Genomic DNA, 27,880 nt, shown 5'->3' with positions numbered 1-27,880 from the left:
ACTAATTTGTCACTGCAAGCCTCTGTTTTATAGTTGATCATCTATCCTGTCCACAAGTATGAACCTGGATATGACGCCCAAGCTGTTTTCTCTTCTGAGAAAGTCATTTTGTATGGCTGCTGTGAGAATCCTCAGTGTCAGCACACAGGATCACTTATTTCTTCCTATTTTGATATTATCATCAAATGGTGAGTTATCAGGATGTTTATCTAATGAACTAATTTATCATTAGCGTCAAGAATCCCAGTAATGATGAAAAGGAAACAGACTCTCAGTACTGACCATCAAAGCATGTGCCCAGTGAGTAATGCAAGAAAATAATCCCTCTTCCTTTTCCAGCCATTGTCTGTCTTTTCAAAAACAATTATTCAGTACTCAAGAGGAGTAAAAGATGAAAGGAGACAAATCTTCCTTTCAGCACTCGGATGTTCTATCAGCTATGAAACTAAACTGTCTCCTATCACTTGACATTATTATTGTCTTGAAATACAAAGCAAATTGGTAAATATTTACAAACTTAAAAAATTAATTTTAATTCCAGTGTCCAGTGCTGAATTTTAAATTAAAGCCCCAATTTTTTTCTCTTTAAATTAGTATGTATAGGCTTTGTGTGAAAAAAAACACTGTTCAGAAATTATATACTATCCTAGTTAATATGTAAGCCTTCCTATCCTTATTTTGTATTAAGACAGCAAAGTTCTTGTGAGATTTTTGTGCTAGGCTCCATAAATAACTGAAGATACTATTTGAAATTTTCTCTCTTTCCTTAACATCTTTAATTGATGTTTCTACTCCAGGCCTTCAGGACCACATCTTTTGAATTAGTTTCTTTGCTGTGATAGCTAAATTAGGTCAACTTCTACAAGACAAACTCTGTGAGGTTTTGGCTTTAGTTTGAATTGGAAGGATTTATATGGTACAGGTTTGGTCCTCAGGGTGACATTTTATTGAGGTAATAGAAACTTTAAAGGGTAGGGCTTGGTGGGTTGGGGAGTTGGGTTAAATGTACTGATTTCTAAAAGGACTAAATTGTGTTGGGACCCTAGTTTGTTTTCAAAATTGCTAAAAAGACTAAATTAATTGCCTTGGGACCCTGGTTTGTTTTCAAAATTGCAAGATTTGATTTTTTTGAGATAGGGTTTTACTATGTGACTATGGTTGACCTAGACTCACTATGTAGACCAGGTTAGGGAAAAAACTCACCGAGATCTGCCAGATTCTGCCTGCCTCTGCCTCCTGAGTGCTGGGATTAATGGCATGCACAATCATGGCTGGCTAAGATAGAAAGGTGTGTGTGTGTGTGCACGTGCACAAGCACATGTGTATATTAATGTATATTTGTATCTTGCCTGCATGGTTGTTTGTAAAACCACATGCTTCATACTTATGGTGCGAGAAGAGGGCACTGGATCTGTTGCAACTGGAGTTGCAGATGGTTTTGAGTTACCATTTGGGTACTAGAAATTGAGCTCAGGTCATCTGGGAGAAAAACCAATGCTCTTAACTGATGAACCATCTCTCTAAACCTCTTACAGCAAAGTTTTTTTTTTTTTTATAAAGGAGAAAGCCTGATCCTTTTTTTAGGTGGCTTCCTGTCTTGCCATGCAATCCCTTTTGTACATCTTTCAACGTGGTGCTGCTACCTACTACTTGATACAACCAAACTTCTTTTCTTTATAGACTAGCCATCTTCAAGCTATTTCTTACTGCAATAGAAAAGAGACTAAGACAAATTCCTATTTTACTTTTTGAGAACAAATCCCTTTTGTCTTTAACTCACAGCAAATGAGCTCTTTCCATGCTTCTTCTATTTTTTTTCCCAGACAATTCTGGCTCAGACTTTTTCTTTCCACATCATATTGCCCCCATGTTGACTAACCCTTCAATTATTCTGTCCCTTGTCTGTCTATTTCTATCTCATTAAAATATTAGCACTCTCGAAAACCTATATTTATACGCATTATACATACATAAGAAGTTCCCTTTGTGAACAAAAGGGCTATAAGGAGACAAGTCATGAGATTGCAAAGGGAGATATTCATCATATCAGAATGGCTAAGTAGAAGGGAGAACCTAATTTCTCATTGCTGAATGAGTCTTATGACTCTTGCTAATTGAAATCAAGGACCAAACAATTTGAAACATTCTTTGCTAGATTTCTCTTTATTTATTTACTTTTAAAACAATCTTATTTTACATTCAATCCCAGGTCCCTCTCCCTTCTATCCATCCACCCACTCCTACCATCTCTCCACTCCACCCACCATCCACTCCTCAGAGACAGTGAGGACTCCCGTGGGGAGTCATCAAAATCTGTCACATTGAGTTGATTAAAGATTGAGCCAGATTTCTATTTGAAAGATTTGCCTACAAACTCAAATTTAGGAATAGCCTCAGGGAAAATATGCTGTAGTACCGATCTATATCCCCAGGTCCTCATCATGATATTTCAAGTGCTTAGGCAATTTGAATTATATATGAATAAGTGAATGACACACGTACAACAAGTAAGAATGGTGCAAAAACTAAAGCTTTTTATTCTCAGTAAGAAGTAGTTCCAAAGACTGAGAACACAGCTAATAAGGTCTTACCTGGTGACTCTTGGTCCCTCACTAACTGAACAATTGTCATCTTGTTTCTTGGCTTCAGTCACACTCTCTGCCTGGTCAGTCCTCAAACCTTTTAATCAGGCTCCCATTTTGAGGTCTTTAGCTTTACTGTTTTATCCACCAGAGACACTTTGCTCCTGTCTAGGTCACTTCATCTGCCAGACACACGTTGTCTATCTGTCTAGGTCACTTGTGGTGCTTTGAATGAGAATGGCCTCCATAGGCTCACATATTTGGATGTTTAGACACTAGGGAGTGGAATTGCTTGAGACCGTTTAGAAGGAGGCATGGCCTTGTTGGAACAGGTGTGGCCTTGTTGAAGAAGACGAGTCATGGGGAGTAGACTTTGAAGTTTCAAAAGGCCAAACCAGGCCCAGAGTTGCTGCTTTCTTCTTTCTGCCTTTGGATCAGGATGTAACATTCTCAGCTACTTCTTCAACACTGCTCTTGCATGCTGCTGTGATTCCCACAACGATGATAGCAAGTTGTGGAATATTAATGTAAGATGTGTTATAGTCATTTATGCTGTGGAATATTTGTTCAATGATGCAAAGATATGTTACAGTCACTTATGCTGCATTTGTTTAACTCTGTAAAGCTGTATTACACTGCTTGACTAGAACATCTGATTGGTCTAATAAAGAGCTGAGTGGCCAATAGCTAGGCAGGAGAGGGATAGGGAGGGCTTGCCAGGCAGAAAGAATAAAGAAAGATGAAAAATCTAGACGTGACATTGGTATAGGAGTTCCTTCTGTTTTGTGTGTTGCTTTCATTTGATAATGAATAATGAAACTGCCTTGGCCTAGATGATAGAACAGAACTTTGGCAGAGTAGACAAAACTGAATCCTGGGAAGAAGGGCAGAGTAGCAGATGCCATGGATCTCCTGCCTGAGATAGACGCTGGTTAGAATCTTGCCGGTAAACCACAGTCACGTGGCAATACACAGATTAGCAGAAATGGGTTCAATTATGATGTAAGAATTAGCCAATAAGAAGTTAGAGCTAATGGGCCAGGTAGTGTTTAAATGAATACAGTTTCTGTGTGATTATTTTGGGTGTAAGATAGCCGGGTGGCTGGGACGACTAGGAGTGAGGAGCCAGAAAAGGAGGAGTGAAGGATGCCAGGGGCCACCCACTCAGCCACACAGCCAACCACAGAGCAAGAAGAAAAGAAAGATATATAGAATAAAGAAAGATAGATATAGAATATATAAAGATATATATATATATGTATATATAGAATAAAGAAAGTCTAGAAAGCAAAATGTAGTTAAAAAGAAATAGGATAATTTAAGTTAGAAAATCTGGCTAGAAACAAGCCAAGCTAAGGCCAGGAATTCATAAGTAAGAGTAAGTCTCCATGTGATTATTTTAGAGCTGGGTGGTAGGCCCCTAATGAGCTACATTAATGGACTAAACATCTGAAACTGTAAGCAAGCTTCCAATTAAATGATTTCTTTTATAAGACTTGTCTTAGTTACAGTATCTTCTTAGCAATAGAATAGTAAGTTGGTTGTGCACTGGCTTTTCTACTGCAATCTCTTCATATCTAATCCTTCTCCTTCTGAAGTTCGTTCCCACAATGCTTTGAGTGGGAGAAATTATCTTCCCAAAGGAAAAAAAATTCCAAATTTCCTATTCAGTACCAACTGAGATCATATACATATAGGTAAGATTATATAACTAAGCAGGTTGTGTTTATGAATTTAGAAATATAAATTAACAATTAAAGAAGAAGAGGGCATGAATTTTATAAAGAACAAGAGGGTATAGGGTAGAAGTTTGAGGAGGGAAATTATGTAATTATATCACAATTTCAAAACTTAAAAGAATTCTTCTTTTATCCCTTTGGCCCCTTTACTCTTTTTATCAACCTTATCATAATCTAATTGTTCACATTTTATTTAAGTTTAATTTCTATTATATAGAAACTTTGTTTTGTTTACTGCCTTTTCCCCCAGTTTCTAGAATAGAATTTGATTTATATTGGTCACTCAACAGATACTGTTGAGTGGCGAATCAATTCTTATCTGAGATAAGATAAAGTAAAGCTCACTAACTTCTTAGGCCTTTTGACTAGCCACAAGATTGTGTTCTTTTCTAGTGTATCAGAGTGGGAAGAGCCTTTAAAGTACCCCATTATTCATTCATTCAAGGTATATCCTGCAAGTGTATAAAAGTTACTTTAAGACAAAATTGATTTTAAAAAGCAACATGTATGCTCTTTAGCCTATGCTGCTCACTCTCTTCCCAATTTCCTATTATGACCTTTTAAATAAACCATTCTTTATTCTAACTCTTGCCTTTCATTGGTGTGACTACTGCTGAGCTCAAGTTGTAAGGCAAGACACTGATGCAATTTTCCACTGTACCCAAAGACTATACCTATTTATGGAGATAGAGGCCAAACACCTTAAATAACGATCACCAGTACTTACAATGGACAAAATTCATCAACCACATGATGAAAGAGAAGAAATCAAATCACCCTGAAACATCCATAGTCATCAGTTGCCTTGTCCACTCATAAATGAGTTTCCCTAAGAAGTTGAACCTAATATAAAATTTAGAGAACATGATGGTTCTTAAAGTGTATCACTAGGGTTAACAACCGAGGACCAGAGGAGAAGGGAGTAAGGGAAGGAGGAACGCTTGGAAACAACCTAAAGACACTTTCAGTTGACCCTGCAGGCTGTGTTACAGTTAGGCTTCTGTAGGTTTTTTTTCTCATATTAATCAAAAGCTGTCTATATAGTACTGTGGTGGTTTGGATAAAAATGGTCCCCATAAGCCCATAAGGAGCAATACTATTAGGAGGTGTGGCCTTGTTGGAGTAGGTATGATTGAAGGAAAAGTATCCCTGGGGGGTGGGCTTTGAGGTTTCAGAAGCTCAAGCCAGGCATAGGGGCTCACTGACTCTTCCCACTGCCCGTCTACCCAGATGCCTAGCTCAGCTACCTCTCCAGCTCCATGTCTGCCTTATGCTGTCACGCTTCCTACCATGATATTAATGGGCTATGCTTCTGAATTGTAACCCAACCCCAACTAAATAGTTTCATTTATAAGAGTTGCCATGGTCATGGTGTCTCTTCACAACAATAGAAACTCTAATTAAGACAAGGACATGCAACTTCATGTCAGTCAGGCTCAATGAATGTCTGCTCAGCAAGGTATCTTAGATACTGCCGGGATACTGTCAACTGGAGAGTATTTCGATTCACGTGTATGGGTGTGTGTGTGTGTGTGTGTGTGTGTGTGTGTGTGTTGAGGATGGTGATAAGAGGGCAGAAAAATAGTCTTAAATTATTTTATAAGCATAATATTCTATATGATTCCCCACTTCCATGTTCATAAATTGTTCAGAGACTGATACATAAGAGTGGTGCTTTTTATGCATGTTGCCATATACACGTGATATAAGCATATGGAAGAATGAAGTAGTTAGATTGCTGTGTGTTTGAGGCCAGCCTGGACCAGATAGTGAGTTTTGGGCCAATGTGGGATACAGGGTGAGACCATGTTTCAAAGTAAACAGATGATTAATAAATGAGAATACAGTTTCCAATCAAAGACAACTTTACTCTTGAGGAGACATTTTACAATGTCTGTAGACAGTTTTGTTTGTTACAGCAGAAGAGGAAAGGTCTTATTGCTATGCAGTAGACAGAGGCAAGAGATCAGTTGTCAGGGTTAATGCAGAGGGCAATTCCCAACAATTACCTGGCTCAAAGTGTCATAGTGTCTAGGTCAGGATGACTGGTTTACAGTTAAGCCTGTGTCTCACTCGTAGATGGATATAAACGAGCTGACCAGCTGAGATGCTGTTCCTTTGGAGAGTCTGATCACACCATCCATGGATAAACACAGACAGATAAAAGTGAGGGAATGAATAAAATGTCAGCACAAAAGAAGAAACCAATTCCACAAAGAAGCAGAAATTGCAGGGAGCGAGGCGCTTGTTTTCCTTTTATCAGCACGTTCAGGAAGCAATAGGCAGGCACATGTCTGTGAGTTTAAGGCCAGCTGAAGGCGTACGTCACAAACAATGCCACACCAGTTTGGAATTATGATTAATAGGGTGGTATTTATTTAAAGGGGAAAAAACTTACAGATCACCGTCCCAGACAACAGCCCTCTGCGCAACCAGGAAGGGAGTCTAGCAGAAGTGAAGAGAGAGAGGAGAGGGAAGTGGCCGCTTTTTTAAAGGGAGAGAGACCACACCCCAATGGGCTGGTATCTCAGTGGCTATAGGCTGGAGGAGCGGAAGGACCTCCTGCAACAGCCAGCCTCATTTACACAGAGAGCTCCAAAACAGCCCATACTAAATTAAATAGCCCCTGTCCCAAAAATGGTAAGAAAAAAATTAGTTTAAGATTTATTTTTGTTAGATGAGAAAGGTTATGATAAGGTAAAAAGTTTGTCCAAAATGTACGCACAGAGAAACAAATGTGCTCTGTTGTGTTCTTCCTATGTTTTAGTTGTTTTTTTTTTTTCCAGAAAAGCACTCTACCACTGAGATTTGACCTCAGGCTTCTACTCACTTTTTATTTTGAGAATAAGCCCTCACCAAATTTCCTGGGTTGCCTTGAACTCCTTCCACAGTCCAGGCAATTCTTTGCCTTCTGGTCTACCTACTTCATGCTCCCGAGCAGTTGGGTTATTGGCCCATTCCAACAGTCCTGGTTCCTGTTCTTCTTTTGGCATCGCTGCATTCTGAAACTATGAATCTCATCACATAAACACATTCCCATTCCTTAGAGTCTTACGGAAACATACCAAATAACACAGAAATACCTGCAGCTGACTGAAATAAAGATGAGGTTTTCATTGCATATATGTGAAAATCTATTTAAAAATCCAGAAGAGGAGTTTTAAATAAGAAACAGTTTATGTAATTCTATAAAAGAACAAAATGCCTTTTGTCCTCACCTCAAAGTTCTCACGAGAAAGTATTTTGCAATCTCAAACTGGTTGTGTTCTGAAAATGGAAAACATCCAAATGGAAAAATGAAAGTAATGATTTTTGCCCACAGGGATGTGATTCTACCATTTCTGCTGTGCAAAACTTTGTATTCTGGGACAGATGACAAAATAGTACCCTAGGCCAAAGGCACAAATGCTTTTATTTTCTGGGAAGTGTAAAATTATACCTTTTAGAGCTACCATTCCACTAAAATAGTGGCCATGTCATGAAAATGATTCAGAAGTCTAACACTAGTCTCCTTTACGCCAGGTCATCATGAAAAAAAAAAAAAAACTCCCAGGGGACTCTGTCACAAGCAAGATGAAATAAAAAAAAGACCTAGGCATTTGTGTCCTGACTGCCATGCTATCAGACATTTCCTTGTAGTTATAAGATAAAGTAGTGGTGACTAGTGATAAAGATTAAAGCCACATTGTAGTTCTAAACAGAAGTCTGTATAGACTACGATAGTAGCTTCACAGAGACTAGATGAGGTCACTATTCGTATTCTACTTGGATTCCTTTGGCCACCCTGGATGATGTATCTCTAGGGCTTCGGATTGTTGGACAGCTAGTAAGGATCCACTGATATTTTCAGTAAAGAATGTCTGTGGTGGTTCCCCTTGTCAATTTGATAGGATTCAGAGTCATAGTAAAAATAAACCTCCGGACATACTTCTGTATGTATGTATACTGTGGGTAGTTTCATTCCATGGGGCTGGGGTCCTGGACTATGGGTAGTTTCATTCCGTGGGGCTGGGGTCCTGGACTATGGGCAGTTTCATTCCGTGGGGCTGGGGTCCTGGACTATGGGCAGTTTCATTCCGTGGGGTTGAGGTCCAGGACCTAATGAAAAGGAGACACTGAGAGGAGCACAGGCATTTGTCCCACTCTGCTTTCTGACTGCAGATGTGATGCAATCACTTGCCTCAGGCTCCTGCTGCCATGACATACCTACCATGCAGGATTGTACCGTTAGGAGCCATTTATCTGAGAGCCTAAACGAGCCCTTTCTCCCTCACGATGGTTTTGCTATGTATTTTGTCCAAGCAGCATGCAACTAATAGAACGTCATGCAGCCAAACGGGAGCTGCCTTGTCACAGCTAAGTCTACAGAAATCTGTGAATGTCTGGTCCTGTTCCTCAGGTGCTTTCAACTCTGGGTGCAATGTGGCTTCTATAGAGTCTCCTATGGGGGTCCGACTGCAGTTAGTCTCAACCTCTTTCTTTGGTTTGATTCACACTCATACCACAGACATCCTCACACCACAAACAAGTTCCCTCCTTCCCCCCTTCATCTGAGAGAATTCTCTAAACAAATTGCTTCTATAAGGAGCCCCAACTAAAACGCTACTTATGTGGAAATTTCTCAAAGTCTAAAATGCTTAATTATTCTGATTTGCCCAGAACTGAGGATATTTTCTGGAATTGGAGTGTTTCAGGGCTTGAGTCTGAAAAGTCCTGGAGAAGCTTTGATGAGTGGTTACCATTATAGCAGATAAACATAAGTTGGGAGACTATTAGATGAATGTCAGTATTACTGGATATGTTTAAAGGTTTGTTGCCCCCTCCTGTGCTTTATTTGAGATAGGACTTAATTATTGTACCTGGTTAGCGTAGAACTCACTGTGTAGATCAGGCTAGTCTCAAACTCACAGAGACTCATGTGTCACTGCCTTCTAAGTGCTATGATTAAAGGCATGTATCACCATGCATGACTTGTTTGTTCTATTTTGAAAAAAAATTAAGCATGTAAGGAAGGGAGTTGAGGGTAAAAAATTGGTGGCTTTCAAGATGGAAGCAAATTGTTTTGCTCCATTTACCGAGCAGAAGTTATAAAAGCATAGCTTCACTGACTAGAGAGAAAACGAATTAAGCAGGGATATGATTAAGACAATTAAGATTATAACACCTACAGAAAATAACTGATCAGTTCTTTCTTTTTACAGTGTCTCATGATCTGTGAACAGAAAGGTCACTCTACGAAGTTCACAGCTTTTACATTCAGAATAAATAACAAAAAAGAAATTCATTTTTCTTTGCCACCAATAGAGTATCGTACTTGAAGAGATCAAGTACGGGTTAAAAGCTGAAGTATAAAAATTGTATCTTTAGTGTTTTTTCCATTATGAAAATATTATGTGCTTATCATAAATAAGCTGCAAAGTACAAAGAAAAGACAACAACTGTTTAATTTGGATGTACTTTTATTTTCAGGCTTTCTCTGCATATTTCTGTGCTTTTATTTTTAACATAAAATGTGAGCATGCCATAATTTTGAAGACAATATTGTCCCTTAATATTTAATGTGGAACAGAATACTTCTGTACAAATGACCACATAAAGATATGAATGCTATAGTCCTTCCTAAGAGGAGCACAAAAAATCATATCATGTATTTAGTGCCAGCTGTATAAAGTTACAATGTTAAATTTCCAGAACACTGTGGATTAACAATTTCAGGAATAATTTTATTATCTCTTATTGTTTTGGTGATAAGAATTAATTCATTCTGTATTTATTGAATGCCTATAAATTATCCAGGTATCGTCCTAGAAGAATATCGTTATCTCCAAGTTTAAGCAATTAGAGTATTCCCATTGAGTTATTCATCTGTTCATTAATTACAAAGAGGATTATTAAGCCCTTATAATGTGTGAGGCACTGGACTTTCACACTAGATACATGTTTAGAGGGGATATTAGCTACTCACATTGAGATGCAAATGCAAGATGATAAATAATATTGTGTGAGAAATTTGAATCTAAAAGGTTCAACTGCCAAGATGATAGCAATCATGATAATAAGCTAACATAAGTAGCAAACACAAGTGTAGCAATTAATTTGTCTCAGGAACTTTTCTAAGGGTTCAACATATATTAGCAATTTGATATTCTTAATGCTACTGTACTTTACTGAACTCAAAATTCTTCTGGTAATAAGATGCATTTTGGTATAGCAGCTGCTGAAGCATATATGAAAACTTACATTGTAAACATTGATGAAATATGGACATACGTTATTTTTCCAAAGTTTTAAATAATAATTAAGGATATATCAAGTCATCTGTTGGGAGCTGTGAACCCGTAGATCCTGAAGTTCTTGTAAATAACGTGTTAAGCTTGCAGCTGCTCTGAGCACGAGACCCTCAGGAGTTCCTGATGACAGGTGTGTGGTTTCTGGTGGGTTTGGCTGGGGCGTGGCTATCAGTTAAGGATCCCTATATAAGCTGTCCCTGGACACAGTAAAAGGGGTATTCCTGTTTCAAGGATGACCCGTGTCTCTGTCTGTGTGTCTTTTTGTGTTTAAATCTCCAGGCCATTGCCTGGCTTGCGAATGGTCCTATAGTGCAGGCACCTCAATACAGGAGTAGTACCATACTGTCACATAGTACAGGCCGGAAGTACAGTCATCTATAAGGTATCTGGGTGAGAATTCAAACATAGTCAGTCAATATCTACAAATTACAACTGTCTCCTGCTCCCCCCCTTTATTTAGATGAGAAAGCATTTGCTATGTTGCCTAGGTTGGTCTCAGCTAATCCTTTTGACTCAGCCTCCCTAATGGCTCTAAATACAAACATATATCACAGACACTTCTTTTTGAGGGAGGTTATAGACAGGGTTTCTCTGTGTAGCCCTGGCTGTCCTGGAACTTGCTTTATAGACCAGGTTGGCTTCAAACCCATAGAGATCATTTTGCCTCAGCCTCCCAAGTGCTGGGCTTAAAGGTGTATATCACCATTGTCCAGATTCAGTGTGTTCTATGCCATGTTAAATATCAAATTTGTTGTAGATGAAAACAAAGTGCTTCTGTAGTCAACTAAATATGAAGAAGAACCAGAGTCTTTTCATCCTTTTCTTAGAATCACAAAGACTACCAAAGATCCCAAGAAGTCCACCAGAGAAGGATTGTCCATTTCTGTCAACCCTCAGGGACAGTCATTAAAGTAATATAGAACATTAATGTTCTAAGGAAATGCTCCTCTAAGGAATTATAGAACTTATATCACGTTAAGACACCATGAGTTCTTTTAATTGCTACCGAAGGGCTTTTATCCTTTGTACAATTTATTTGTTTTTGGTAAACAAATCAAAATGTACAATTTAGAATAGATGCCCACAGAATGGAAAAATAATCAGAAAGCCTTCTTGAATACTTGAAAAGCATAGGAAAGCCAGTGATTAGACTCTCCGACCCATCAATGAGTACTAGACTATTTCCTGGATCACTGACATAAGGAGTTTGCCATGGCACCTACAACCTCATAATTGCATACATTTGATATTGCATTGAAATTACAATACATGAAATAATTGAAGCTATGCTGTTCAAATTTCTCACTTTTCTGGGTTTAAGCTGAAGGAATGAATTAGGAGTTTTGGAATATTAAAAGTAGGTGGAAAGACAAGTTGGTGCTTGTCAAAAGAGAAGACTCCAAAGCAGCGTCTTTAGTAACCAATGGCAATAAAACATATTCATTGCATACAGAGGGGAACCACACATCATCATATTTTACAGGTTTCTCCTCTCATTGCCACTCAGACCTATGGCAACAGAAACAACTAATTTGGCCAGTGAAGACCAGGTCATGAAGAGGAACTGTGGCGAGCCTGTCTCTTCTGATAAAACAGACTGCTGCACATGAAGTTTCCAAAGGAGACTCATTGTCTGTATCTGGAAAAACGCTGGTGCCAGGTACGGAGACAAAGAGATAGAAAGCCTGCTAGTGGGTAAGTGCATGGTTAGTTTGTGTCCCGCTAGCCTTTTCCTTCCCTTTGCAATTGGTAAAGTTCAGAAATCACCCTCCTGGTGATATTCGAGATGTCCATCAATGTGACTGTGGGACAAGGCCAGTTCAGGCACCGTCTCCTCTGCTGTCCAATGACCTAGCTGGGGACATCCCCGTGGACACCCAGGATCCCCTCTAGAGCCAAGTCTCTTGCCAACCCTAAAATGACTCCCTTAATTAAGATATATTTTCCCTGCTCCTATACCCGCCCTTCCTCTATCTCAACTCTTCCACTCCCCCAAGCTCTCCCCAATCCTTCCCTTCTTCCTTCTCTCTCCCCATCTCCCCTTCCCCTACCCCACCCCCCATCCCCATGCTCCCAACTTTTGCCTGGAGATCTTGTCTGCTTCCAATTTCCAGGAGGATCTATATATGTTTTTCTTTGGGTTCACCTTATTATTTGGCTTCTCTAGGCTTGTGAACTATATAGGCTCAATGTCCTTTGATTATAGCTAGAGTCCACTAATGAGTGAGTACATACCATATTCATCTTTTTGGGTCTGGGTTATCTCACTCAGGATAGTGTTTTCTATTTTGTATTCATTTGTATGCAAAATTCAAGATGTCATTGTTTTTTATCGCTGAGTAGTACTCTAATGTGTATATGTTCCACAGTTTCTTTATCCATTCTTCCATTGAAGGACATCTAGGTTGTTTCCAGGTTCTGGCTATTAGAAATAATGCTGCTATGAACATAGTTGAACAAATGTGTTTGTAGTATGATAGAACCTTAGTCTGGCAAGGGATGGAGATAGAGACAGAGACCCACATCGGAGCACTGGACTGAGCTCCCAAAGTCCAGTTGAAGAGCAGAAGGAGGGAGAAGTTGAGCAAGGAAGTCAGGACCGCAAGGGGTTGGTCCACCCACTGTGACAGCTGGATGGGAGCTCACCCGATCCAGCTGGACTGGGACTGAACGAACTTGTGATCAAACCCGACTCTCTGAATGTGGCTGACAATGGGGGCTGACTGAGAAGCCATTGATAATGGCACTGGGACTTGTTTCTACTGTTGGAACTGGCTTTTTGGGACCCTAGTCTGTTTGGATGTACACATTCCTAGGCCTGGATGGAGGGGGGAGGGCCTTGGGCTTCCCACAGGGCAGGGTACCCTGCCCTCTCTTAAGACTGGAGGGGGAAGGAGGAGGGCAAGTGGGGGAGCTGGAGGGGAATGGGAGGAGGGGAGGAAGTGGAAATTTTTGAATGGAAAAATAAATAAAAAAGAAATCACCCTCTTGCTATTCCTAGTAGCCTAAAAATGACCACATTCAAAAGCAAACACTTCTAGTATAACCTTGGTATAACTTTAAAACATATTTATTTTTATTTATTTTGTGGTAAGAAAGCTGTTTTATTTTTTATAGAAAACAACTGGAAAGAAAATAAGTGGCTTACAAGATGCTCTGCCTCAGCACCTAATTTCTTGTGCAATTCTGATAATCCATATGGAAAGTTTTACAAAGCAAAACAAAGTTTAACTTCATAGCTATGTGGTTAGACATTTATCTTGCAGAGAGCATCTGAGATGTCTGAGACCAGCAACCATAATATTGGATACAATAGTGAACATTTTGAAATAACATTAGAAATAAAAATCCTTAGAATTCTCTTGGTAAATCTGGCACAGCCACAGAAGGAGAGATTGTTCAGCTATCAAAATTATTAATTGAATTATTAATTGTAGGAGCTAGAAGGGCCAAGGACACCACAAGAAAACCCACAGAATCAACTAACCTGGGCTCAGATGGGCTCACAGAGACTGAACCAACAACCAGGAAGCCTACATGGGACAGACCTAGGCACTCTGTATATATGTTACAGTTGTGTAGCTTGGTCCTCTAGTGAAACTCCTAACAATGGGTGCAGGGCCTGACTCTGACTCTTTTACTGACTTTCAGAACCATCCACCTCACACTGGTTTGCCTTGCTCAGCAATAAAGAAGGAAGTGCTCAGTCTTACTGCAACCTGATATGCCATGTTTTGTTGATATCAAGGAGACCTGCCCTATTCTGGATGGAGATGGAGAAGGAGAGGAATGGGGGTGGGAACAGAAGGGGGATGTGGGAGGGGCTTGGAAAGGAGGCTATGGCTAGGATGTAAAATAAATAGATGGATAAATTTATTTAAAAATTATTGATAGAATATGTAAACAAAAGTATTTTTAATATATTAGTGAGGGGGAAATCAAGTCATAAAACTTTAATTTTTTTTGAGACAAGGTCTCATTGTGTATCCCTGACTGGCCTGGAATTCACTATACAGTCAAGATTGGCCTTGGTGTATTATTCTTGCTTTCTTTTTCAAAATTCCTACTTGATTTAAAAAGCAAAAGAGACAAGAGTTATCGCTGAGTAGCAGAGCACCTGAGAGCGTGCACAAGGACTGTTGGTTTTCTCTCTGGACTGGGAGAAGAGAAGAAAAGGAAGAAAGAATAGACAAGAATTTGAACCCAGACAAACAGAAAATCTATGAACTAAATTTTGGAGAATGTTGTATCTGAGTAGTGGAATTATTGATAACTGTCCTTTTCCTGTTTACCCTTATGCTATATTTTTTCTAGACAAATGTATATTGCCTTTGAATTTAAAGATAGCATGAAGATTCAATCCATATTTAGTCTCCCTGTCCTATTTCTGTAACACGAATTCAAACATTTTAGCATATTTTTTTCCACACATAAGTGAAGCGTCTATGTGTATTTTGATGTTCCATATGGATATTCAAAATAATCCTGACTTCTAGGCCTGATCCCATTCAGGAAGATCGGGTTCATTCTGCGTGCACATGGCTGCAGCCCTGACCTTTCTGGAGTGTGTGCTAGGATACAGTTGGAAAGGTGGGAAGATGCTTCCCCTAGTTCGTCAAAGCCCAGAGCTTATGGCTGACATTCTCCCACCAGAGAGCCATCCCTCAGGCTTATGGATTTTTACCCCATTAAAATGCAAATAACCAGGGAGAAGTATACATTAAACTTTACCTGTCGCCTGTGCTAAGTGAGCGTAACGTATCACTTTCTGGGAATAGGTTTTAATGGAGAAGACATGGGAATTTAAGGGGGGGGGCAGAGAGAAGAAAGTATGAATGAAATACATGGTGTCTGAGGATTAATTAATATTCATAATAGTGATGTTTTTATTTATGGTTTATGAGTCACTAAGGAGCATGTTATCATGTTTAATTTTAATTAAATTAAATAGTCTAACTGTTGCCAAGACAATCTACAGTCTTTAAATTTTTTCTAGCGGCAGTGCTAAAAGCTGTAGTCACACTCATGAAGAAATACCCATTTAACTTTTCCCCTTTAACTTCAAATCATAGTCATGTGTGATATTAAAAGATTGTCCAAATAACCACCGAGGGAAGAACAAGTGAAGAAAATATGATTATTTCTTACTTAATCCATTATTAATGCATATAAAAACAACACTAACATTTTCTAGGAATTTTTGTTGTTAAAGGTAATGACCAACTGGGAAAAAAAAGAGAAAATATCTACTCTTATACATTAGAATATTTTTGAGCGTGGATCTTTCCGTTCACCAGTGGAGAATACAAAAGATAGGAAGGGACAAAAATTAGCAATCGGAGAATGGATGGGGACTGGGAGGTGGGTTCCGTGGAAGAAGCATGCGTGGCGCAAGCATGAGGGCCTGACTTCAGATTTCAAGCAGCTACTTAAGAGCTGGGAATAGTGGTGTCTCTGTAACCTCGGTGCTATAGAGGGATAAACAGGGGTATCTCCAGAACCAGCTAGTTAGTCATTTTATATGGATTGGCAAATTTAAGGATCAGGGAGAAATCCTGTCTCCAAAATAAAGGGGAGTGCAGTAGAGAAAGTCATCCAGTATTGACTTCTGGTCTCCACATGCGTGTGTATATACACTACATCCATACCTACAGACACACACACACACACACACACACACACACACACACACACACACACATCAGTTGTTTGAAGGGAGACCCTGCAGAATAATTTCCTTCTTACACATACATTAAGTAAAGTTTCATTGTAATGGTTAAAAACAGACTCTGTCACCATTTTCTTAAGTTTGAATTCTGACATGCATCAATACACCAGTTGTGTAAAAACAGATTTCTTAATTTCATTGTCAATAAAAGGAGTATAATTTCCTCATCGTGAAGATGACTTTAATGCTGGAACCACCTCATGGACATTCTAGAAGAATGAAATCAATTAAATATATAAAATTACATATCACAAAATAACTGCATTAAGTGATGTTAAAACCACCTACATAATTTCATAGGACCAAAAATGTACTAATCATATAGAGTAGAACTGTGAAGTACTACATACACACACACACACACACACACACACACACACACACACACCACTTGTTTCTATGGAAATGTATTATATGTATGTATATATAACTTACAAATTACAAAGCAAATACATATATATATATAATACATTTCCATAGAAACAATATAACCATAGAGCTATTAAAACTTAACAAAACTAATTAGAGGAAAACAGGTGGTTGCCAATTAGATATGCATTGTTATACTAATAGAATGTTCCAGTAAAACTTCCTGTAAACTAAAGCTGTCTTTATAAGAATTAATTACAAAACATGTAAATTTTATTAATAACATTATGAAATTGACTAAAAACTTCAATGACCAAATTATGCAAACTGGTAAAGAGAAGGAATAGTAAAACTGCAGGCTAAAGTGAAGCGAGGACAATTAGGGAAAGGAATGAAAGAATTTAATGACTGTCGTTAAGAACTACAGTGGGATGTGGTGTCACATATCTGTAATTCCAGCACTTCAGGTACTGAGGCAAAATGACAGTCAGTCTGAGGTTGGTTTCAGGCACATAATGAAACCTCCCCTCACAAAAGCAAAGGCTAGGAATTTAGCTTAGTTGTACACTTGCTTAGCATTAACAAGGCACTGAACTTCATCTTGAGCACAGAAAAAAAATTAGACTTATAGTAACACGTATTGAGTGATGTTATGAGTATATACTCATAATGATCAGCTTTGCAAAGTAAGTTGATACAGGTAATGATATTCAAAGCATTGAAGAAGTCAGTACCGGAGAACACACTATAGGAAAGAGTTGTTTTAGCTGAGGAGTAGAGACAATGATCTAACTAGGCTGCGTGTTCCACCAAGTTACACGTCAGGATGAAATAGACCTCTATTGTATAGAAATGTCTGTTAATTCAACCCCTCCTAACATTGAGCTACCAAGACACAATGAGCAGGTTAATCAGTAAACAATGAAAATGACTTACTGGAAAGGAAGTGCTGGGATGCGGGGCCAAAGTCCCTGTGGGCTTCATGCAGCTGCCTGACCCGATCCTCCACAGCCACCTGGGAGGAAAAGAATAGAAATGATATTTTCTCATATCTTTTAGTAAGCAACACTTAAAAGACTGTCCCTTTATGGTAAGATGTTTTCTGTCTGTAAGGCTAAGAACAGCAAAGCAACAATTCATAACTCTGGTTTTAATATGTTCTTAACTGTAAATAGTCTCCAAGACTCATTTTTATCAAACCAAGTTCAAACACAAAAAATTTACTCTATTTTGACAGTTTTACAATCAGACATTTTATGTTCCCTTTATTGAAAGCACAAATAAAATGCACATTATAATTTATTTTACAAAATTCTGAGGAAATTGTCACAAACAAGATATAGTGAGTGCCGATAGGATCTTGTAAAGGTATATTTGGTATTGAGTCTTAGTTGATTATTTTTGACTAGTGCTAAATTAATTTTAATAGATTATTTCTAGTTGTAGAGTGATAATTCTTACCAGTGAACAAGCAAATGTTGATGACAATTAGCCTGACACTGATATCACACACCTGAAATTGTAGCACTTGAGAGGCAGGATAATTGTACATTAAAGCTATTTAGAGCTACATTGTGTGGCCCTGCCACAACTCAATGAATGAGAACAGAGCAAATTGAAACAAAAAGTACACTAAGAAGAATTAAGCTAAAAAAGCATGAATTGGAAAGATAGTTCAGTCAACAGAGGACTTGAAGTCAAAAGTCCAAGTACTTGAGTTTGATGATTTCTGGAACCCAAGTCAGTGGTTCTCAACTTTCCTAATGCTGCGACACTTTAGTACAGTTCTTCATGTTGTGGTGACCCCAACCATAAAATTATTTGAGATGGGTCTTGTATCTTATCTGTTGCTTTCATTGGTTAACTAATAAAGAAAACTGCTTGGCCTGATAGGACAGAAAATTAGGTAGGCGGAGTAGACAAAACAGAATGCTGGGAGAAAGAAGCCGAATCAGAGAGTCGCCATGATTCTCCCACTCCAGACAGACGCAGGTTAAAATCTTTTCTGGTAAGCCACCTTGTGAACTACATAGATTATTAAAAATGGGTTAGATCAATATGTAAGAGCTCGCCAATAAGAGGCTGAAACTAATGGAACAGGCAATGTTTAAAAGAAAAAAAAAACTGTGCAAAGGGTCATTAGACTTCCAAAGGGGTCTCGACCCACAGGTTGAGAACCACTGACCTAATTAAAGGTACTGGTACATGCTTATAAAGCTAGTGCTTGGGAGGAGGAGACAGGAGCATTCCCAGGTTTTTCTGACTAGTCAATGTGTCTAATGGATTTTTCTAGACCAATGAAAAACACTGTCTCAGAGAAGGTGTATGGTGTTCATGCTGCTGACACCTGAGGTTGTTTTCAGGTTCCCACATAAATTCACACATGTATGCACATGCGCCTACAAACTCATTCATGTAAAATCACACATATGTACACACACACACAATACAAAGGCAAAGGCAAGGTTTAATTTGTGGTAACATGGGGTATGAAATGACATGAAAGAAATTTTCAGAGTTCAGTTTTCATCGCATTTGGAAATTAATAAGAACTATGCCTCAGGCAGTATGGAATCAACCTTGTCATTCTTTTTTCCTATTAGGCTTTTCTGTAATGCATTTACACACTGTCCTGTTTAAGCTTACTGAATTTCATTCTTTGCAGGAAAAGGGGGAGACCTTTTGGAAGGTGTGAAATGATATACTTTGTTATCTGGCTTTTCACCAACTCAGTATTAGTGGTGGCCCCAGGCATTCTCCTCTATAACTTTGGATCTTAGTTTGGTTGTCAACAGCCCATGCTAAACAAGGAAATGTTCAGAGATTGCCCACAGGCACCAGAATTTAGGTTCCTATGCTGTGGAGAATCATCTATAAATAAGGCAGTTCTCAATCTCATCAAGTAGTCTAAACTAATGTCAACCCCGACTTTCCAATATCAATGAAATACCTAATGTATATCTAGAAATTTTTCTCTTACTTTTTCTCTAGCTTTGTCTGTCTTTGGTTGGGATTCATTAAGCAGAGTTTCAAGATGATGCAGGATTTCCCTTACTATTATACACAGGGAGACCCTAGAAACATTTCAGATTTGTTCTTCCAATTATACTCTATCTGCTGAGACCACCAAACATCCATCTGTCCTGCAATATTCCATATATATATATATATATATATATATATATATATATATATATATTGACCTAACTTCTCTCCCACTGATAGTATAATAGGGTTTATATGCTTTATTTTTTATCTCCAAGGTGAGAATTAATTGCTTCCACAGCATGCTCATAGCACATGGTTTATAATGAGACATTTGAATAATATCATTCAGTAATATAAGGAAATGAGTGTCTCCTAAAATAGAACATGAACCTCTTGGTGGTAGGTGCTTCTCCTTGCATGTGTGTATCTCCACTCCTCCCTTCATATGACTCCCTGAACCCTGTACAGAGGAGGTGGTGATAGATAGCAAATATTTGTTTAATGACTAATTGACAAAATAAATGGATACTGTATCTGTATGTAATCTCTCTCTCTCTCTCTCTCTCTCTCTCTCTCTCTCTCTCTCTCTCTAGAAATTTGCAAGAGGCAGAGGGAGAGAAAACAAAAAAAATATCAACCAAACCACCAATGCTGATTGTATATCTGTGGTAGTCAGTTTATGTATAAATTTTATCGTTCCCAGAACAGATATTATTTCTGAGTGTATCTGTGAAGGTATTTTTAAAAATTATTTTAAAAAATGAAATTGGTATTGAATGTGTAGTTTCTGTAAAGTAGATTGCCTTCTTCAAGATGGGTATGCTTTAATGCAAATCAGCTGGAGCCCTGAAACAATAAAGGTAGCCTATTTTCTGTCATGGTCATCTACTTTAGCTGACCTGGGATGGACATTTACTATTTTGCCTTTGGAACTGGAGCCACTCTCTACCACTAACTGTTCTGGGTCTCTAGCATGCTGACACAATATCACAGAACTTTTTAGCCAACAGTCTCATAAGACCTTTCAAGGAAATCTATCTGTCTGTCTGTCTGTCTGTCTGTCTGTCTGATCTGCTCTCTCTCTTCCTCCCTTCCTCCCACTTCTCCCATCTATCATCCATCCCTCTTCCCCTCCTACTAGGGTACTAGGGTATTCTGACTAGTATAATGTCTCTGTAGATTTTTGCTATTATGGTTAATAAATGGAGAGCGATAAGGTATAACGAGCAGGGTATCATATACCAAAGAAAATGGCTAACATTTATTTAACACTATGTATATAGAAATACAAGTTGAAATTTAATGTTTACAATAATTCTATAACAATTAATATTACTCCTTAATTCTATCAATATAATAACTGAGACATTTAGGTTTAAAAAAGAAACTTGCTCGGGTCAGGTAGGCTGGTGTATCCTATATTATTTGCCAACAAATGGCCAAAGTAGAAAGATTGCAAGCTCATAGCCAACCTGAACTACATAAAAAGCTTAAAGCAAACCTACGCTACAAAGCAGGCACCTGTCAAAGCAAAACAAACAAAATGACCAACAAACAACTTATTACTGAAGTTTAATAAGCTGGGGAATTAGCAGTGAGAATATTTAAACTTCTTCAGTCTGCTCTTTTATTATTATTATTATCATTGATTTTTATTGAGCTTTACATTTTCTCTTCTTCCCTACCTGCAGTCTGCTCCTAATAGCCTTGTAGAAGATTAAAATAGAACCTGGTAAATATTTGGAAAGCAGTAACTTTTAAATTTCTATTTCAGTGTGTGTGTTTACGCCATGCTATGGATTGAGTCCAGTGCCTTTACATTCTAAGGAAGTGCTTTATCACAGAGATATGTCGCATTCCATAAATGTCTTCAGGTTTTTATCAATTAATTTATCATATTGAAACCAAATCAAGTGTGTACCTCTACAAAACTTTAGCCATCAGTGCATTTTAGGATCCAATACGAGGCCTCTTCTTAGTCTTTAAGACTATGCTATCATAAGCTTTCAGGGAAAAGCTATGGAAGAACACATATAAATGCATGATGAAATACATAATTATTTAGAAATTTATAATGTATCATTTCATGAACAAATGAATCAGGAGATGAATGTGAAAGTTGGGAAATAGAAAGGGGAAGAATGGTCAATGGTCAGAGACTTTTTTTTCCATACTGTTTAAGAAATCCTCATGAGAAAATGGGGGTGAGTCATGAGTGCGCCACAAGCTAAGTCCCTTAATGACAATGGTGGTCACTTCATGGGGACCACTTAGATGTAGCACCTGAGTCAATTACAGTCCCTTAATTTCTAAAAGCTATGGCAAAAAATTGTCATACAAGGAGAACAATGCTAATTTCTAGTGTACACCCAGGATTGTCAAGACTTGAAAATAAGATCAAAGGGAATTTCTCTCCCTATGACTCAAACTTAATGAAAACATACGAGGAGTCTCAAATTAAAAATGTATCCTATACTGAAATGAAATCTTCAGGAAACATTCCTAAAACAACTGAGAATTAAGCATTGTTTTTTTTTTACCTTTACAAATTGTCACAGGAGAAAGGTTTCCTGTAGACTGAGTGTAAATTGACTAAATAAATAATTGTGAGAAAGAAAAATGTGAAGGTAACCAAGGTTTTCACAGGCTATCATTCCTTACCAACAAAGCTATTCATTCTGGGAGCAATTATTTATGGAAAACAAATTTGATAAGCTTTTAAAACAACAGTGCAAACACATCAGACCTTTTGAACTGGCTGTGTTTTAAATCAACATGAGATAATATATAAGCCAGAAAGTCAGAAACAGAAACTAGACACCAGTACTTTGCATTCCGGCAATTGTAATTATTCTTTTTGTTATTTGTTCATTTTATGTATATTTGTTAATATTAAAAAATAGGCATGCATTAAACATTGGTTGTTGTTTCTGCTTTTTCAATGCTTAACTGAATGGCAAGTGAGAGATGGTGATAAAACTCTCTGTTGAAACACTGACGCTGTTGTGGCTAGTCAGAGACTCTCTCAACTCACCGAACTTGGAGTGATACGGGTAGCAATCAGCACAGCACTGTATGGAATATCAAAAAAAAGGTACATAGTGCTGGGATTTTGTCTGGTTTGACCCAGCACGGGTATTGTGTGTGCTGTCACAGTCTCTGTGAGTTCGTATGTGTACCAGGCCTGTTGTGTCTGGAAGAGGCAGCTTCCTGGGAGTCAGCCACCATCTCTGACTCTTACTTCTCTTCAGAATAGATCCCTGATTCTTGAGGTGAGGGCTTGGTACTGGGTGATTCAAAGAAAGTTAGAAGAAGAGAAAGCATATGATCAAAATATATTGTATGAACAAACATTTAAAAAATAAATTTAAAAGAAGGTACATTGTAGTATTTTGAAGGAAAGCGATAGCCTTCGGCTGAATATTAGAGCTAATTTTGATTTCTTTGTATGGGACTGAGCGTAGAACCTAGGGCTTCACACAAGCTTCGTTTGTAAGTGTCCTTCTGTTTGTTGTGCCCTCTATACCATGAGCTGAATCTCTATAATAGTGTATCTCTTGATTTTAAATCTGGGAGATTGGAAATAAGGTCATTAGAAAAGAGAATTACGGTATGTGTGTGGAAGAATTCATTTGTAATATGAGAATCTTTAACTAACAATAATAATTTGCTTAGGTCATTAAAAGAAAGAAAAGGAAGGATAAAAATAAAAGAAGAGGTAAAAATGAACTTAAAAAGGTGAGTTGAACAGAAGGTAAAAGGAGTTTAGATGAAATTATTTAAAGAGCCAAGAGAAATAGAATTTCCTCTGAGTTAATAGGTCATGCCCCCTGTTTCCATTTTTACAAAAAGTGGAACATCTTTCTGGAAGCATACATCCTGTTTCTACTATTTGATCATAGACCATGACAGCTTAGAACTGGAAGAAACCTTATCTATTGATACACAAGGGTCTATTCTTTAGAACTATCCCAGATGGGCAAGAAACCTGCCATCTGCTCTGTGAGTACTCATAATCTAGTTTGCAGCAATTTTTTACTTACATGCATGCCAGGGGAGAAAAAAGTCTGTTTATGTGCTCTGTGAGGGCAGGGACATGACTTGCTTTCCTGGGCTCTCTCCAGGGAGGCGCACAATACGTGACATACAGCAGGTGTTTAGTTCACGGTAGTTGCCCGAGTTCTTGTACATATCATTCTTGGATCTTTACCATAACAACTACATTTTAAATAAACAATTTCCTTTTCATCATTCCTAACACAGGCTTTGGAAATCACTTTTCTTTTATTCTTTTCCTTTCTACTTCTTCCTATCCCCTTTTCCCTTTCCCCCTTCAAATTGATGACAAAAGTAAAAAAACACATTATTTTCATTTTGCCTATGTTATTAGATTTTGGAAAAATTAATGAAATCAAGCACAAAGAAACCCCAAATTCAAATTTCTCCCATAGTTTTATTATGTGCTTAAAATAATCATATTTGAGAGCTATGTATATTATTCTTTATTTTAATTTTTATGGGTTCTGTATGGTGTGCTGTTTGTGAATACATTTTATACGTCCGTAAAGAAATGTTTCCCGAGTTTCTACTGTGTAGTTGATTTCGCTCTGTGTGGTGTCAAGGACTGTTCTCTGAGCTTTGTAAATGATTGGTATGATGGTATGTGCTCTGCTACCAAGCTAATCTGAGCTCTAAAAGCATAGCAAAGTAAACAAAACAAGCCACTTGTCTACATTCATTTATTCAAAAGATAATTGCTAGAATGCAGGTCCCTGGTCTGAGACAGAGGTGCTATCTTGTTCACAGCTTAGTGAAGTGTCTAGTGTATAGGAGCTGCTCAGAAAAATTTACTAAGGGAATCTGTGAGTCCCTGTGCTGACTATGAATATGGTAGAAGTCAAAGTTTAATTTGAGGGAAAATGAATGAGTTAACAATCAGTTACTCAACTCTCAACTCTTTCATGGCTCCATACAGTCCTATTTTTGATTGAAGGCTTCCTTCCTTCCTTCCTTCCTTCCTTCCTTCCTTCCTTCCTTCCTTCTTTCTTTCTTTCTTTCTTTCTCTTTCCTTTTTTCTTTCTTTTGTTCTTTTGTTCTTTCTCTCTTTCATTCTCTCTCTCTTTCCCTGTGTGTGTGTGTGTGTGTTTTGTTTGAGACAGGGTTTCTCTATGCAGCCCAGGCTGTCCTGGAACTTTCTCTGTAGACCAGGTTGGTCCTTGCTTCTACCTCCTGAGTGCTGGAATTAAAGGCATATACAACCACTGCTTAGTTCTTTATTTCTTTTTTAGTTCCTCTAAACATGTTTTCAATCAGCTGAGAGGTTTAAAAAGAAGTGAAAAAGGATGTAGATAAATAATTACACCGCTTAGGAAGCAGTGTTTTCTAAATGTAAGTGTTTGTTACTTTGTTTAAAAATTTCCAGGGCTTCCACTTTTCTCTTGACTTGCTGGTTAATCACATTTAAGCTATTGTCTTCTTTAGAGGTTTATGAGAGGCATAGTAGCCTCCTGATGAGGAAATGCTTTTCTCATTTACAAGGGTTTTTCCTGACACCACACAGAAAGCATGTTTACCACAGGCCAGGAAAACTTTAACTAGGCATGTGCATTTTGCTTGTCTACCTAATAATTTGTCTTGAAGCTTAAAGAATACCCATGCTCATGTGAGAACCATACTTCATACCTACACTATTGAGGTTATTAAAAATGAAAACTGGTGTGGGAGGTCCTTCTGTCTATGTGTTGCTTGTATTGGTTAGTGAATAAAGAAACTCCCTTGGCCTGATAGGGCAGAACTTAGGTGGGCAGAGATGACTGGACTGAATACTGGGAGGAAGAAGGATGGAGTCAGGAGCCGCCATGGAGCTGTCAGACAGACACTGGGAATTTTACCCCGGGTAAGCCACCGCCACACGAGGATACACAGGTTAATAGAAATGGGTTAAATTAAGATGTGAGAGTTAGCCCATAAGATTCTAGAGCTAATGTGCCAAGCAGTGGTTTAATGAAAACAGTTTCTGTGTGGTTATTTCGGGGCTAAGCTAGTAGGGCATCCGGGAACTGGGCAGCAGGACGAACAAGCGGGCCCTCCTCTTACAGATAACAACAAAGTAAAACAAAATAAAACAAGCATAAGCGTCTATCTAATTCCTCTTTCACTATGAGGGTAATGAGTAATGTAGTCCCTCCATATACCTGCAGTGTCTTCACAGTCTCCGCATAATGTTTTGTCCCACAGTTTTGCAATCTATAGATTGAGTTATATATTTGTGTTGGGTAGAACCCATGTAACCTATTCTTGTTTTCAAATTTGTTCATGTGTTAGATCACAAACCCTCTAGCTACTATGTCCCTTTTCCCCAAATCAGACCATGCCTCCTTAAGCTGTATTTTCCCTCTCTCCTTGGGGCAGGGATTTGATAAGAAAACATGTGTACTGTTGCTTTGAAGCTCTTATCCCTTATAGTTGTAAGATAAATTTATGGTGGGCTTGCGAGACAACAGAGTAGAGAAAGAGATTTCTTGTACAAGCCTTGTGACTTAAATTTGATCACAGAACTCAAATATGGAAGGCGAGAACTGATCCCACAAAACTGTCCCCTTACCTCCACATATATGATATGCCCACACATAGCAATCATGAATAGATGTTTATAAAAGGTAAGTTTATGAGGCTAGAGAGGTGGCTCAGCAGTTAAGAGCACTTGTAGCTCTTTGAGAGGACCCAACTTTAGTTCCTGACAGACATATGGTACCTCACAACCATCTATAACTCTAATTTCAGGGGCTCTGAAGCCCTCTTCTGACATTTGTTAGTGCTAGGCACAGATGTGGTACACATACATACACACATACATACCTTTGTATACATAAATATAAAACAAATACATCAAAAATAACTTAAAGGGGTAGGTTAAGGTCTTATTTAGCCCTTGTTTCTGTCCCTTGGTATGTAGGCCATCCTAGGTCAGATCTCATGGTACGAAGTTTGTTTACCTCCCTGAAAACCTTTAACAGTCAAAAATTCTCTGTGTTCTCTGGAGCTAAAGGGCTTGTCTCTCCCTTCAGGATCTCAGTTATGCTGTATAGGGTGGCTGTCTCTCCTAATGCAACTCCTCTCTGGATTGGGATGGAAGACTGTCTACAATGTGATACTTTATATCTTCGAATACTCTCTCTCTTTGAAGCCCATCATGGCTACCATGTCCTTCTCTCTTAATAAAGCTCATTCTAAAGAGCAATTTGATATTAACTCCTTTAGCCAAACCTTTTGAGTTCCAACAACACATAACACTCATGAATATATATTTAACCATCATTCTAAAAATTCAATTGAGACTATTACAGCAGCAGTTAAAATTCTTTTAAGTAATTGCAATCCTTTTCAACGTAAACTTAATATTCTTGGAATTTTAATTTCAAATTTTAAAGATTATTATTATTTTCTTTTATGTGTATGTGTGTTTTGCCTGCATCAGATCACCTGGAAATGGAGTCATAGATGGTTCTGAGTCATGATGTCAGTGCTGGGAACCACAACCCAGGTCCTCTGCAAGAGCAGGCAGTGCTCTTATCCGATGAGCTGGTTCTCTAGTCTACGAATTCTCATTCCTACTCAACTGTAACTGAGGGAAAATATAATTTGATGTAAGGTTTGGAATGTGTATTTGTGATACTTACAGTTTTGTGTCCAAACAACCTGACCTTCTCAAGTACAAGACTGACTGGATGCTCTCCTTGAATTATGTTTTCCTGACATCAGGATACTTAGGAGTTAAACGGAGCTTTTCAGGTTAGATCTCAGGAACCCAGGGTTAACACAGGGGTCTCTCTGAGAGGGAGTATAATTGTTGGCTGATTTTTGGCATGGGAACTAGTGTGTGTTACCTGAGACCAACATTCACCTAGTCTTTTTCTTGTGTTTGTTTCTGTTTTAGATGAATTGTTAATATGTTACCCATGCTAGTCTCACATCCTGGTGTTCCAGATATCATCTTGCCTTAGCTGGGATTTTGATAGTGAAATTACATGCATACCTAATCCACCCTTTTAATGTTCCTTTTATATAGATTTTCCCTCATTCTATTTTAAAATGTTCTGTTGTTGACTTATATCTTAATAATTTAAGAGGTTTATTTTCTCTCTCTCTCTCTCTCCCTCCCTCTCTCTCTCTCTCTCCCTCCCT

The 27,880-nt window shown here is 38.2% G+C and overlaps 1 protein-coding gene across 1 annotated transcript in view; it reads right to left on the bottom strand.

The window, feature by feature from the left end:
* Dmd (dystrophin) overlaps positions 1-27,880 on the bottom strand; it is a 1,456,297-nt gene that overhangs the window by 224,023 nt on the left and 1,204,394 nt on the right. The window contains exon 48 of the mRNA XM_026777353.1: positions 17,645-17,723. Coding sequence (XP_026633154.1) covers positions 17,645-17,723 — 79 coding nt within the window. The remainder of the gene's footprint in view (positions 1-17,644; positions 17,724-27,880) is intronic.

The sequence above is a fragment of the Microtus ochrogaster genome, unplaced genomic scaffold (assembly GCF_000317375.1).
Source record: "Microtus ochrogaster isolate Prairie Vole_2 unplaced genomic scaffold, MicOch1.0 UNK58, whole genome shotgun sequence".
Taxonomy (NCBI): Eukaryota; Metazoa; Chordata; class Mammalia; order Rodentia; family Cricetidae; genus Microtus; species Microtus ochrogaster.
This window is presented reverse-complemented; position numbering and strand designations above follow the sequence as displayed.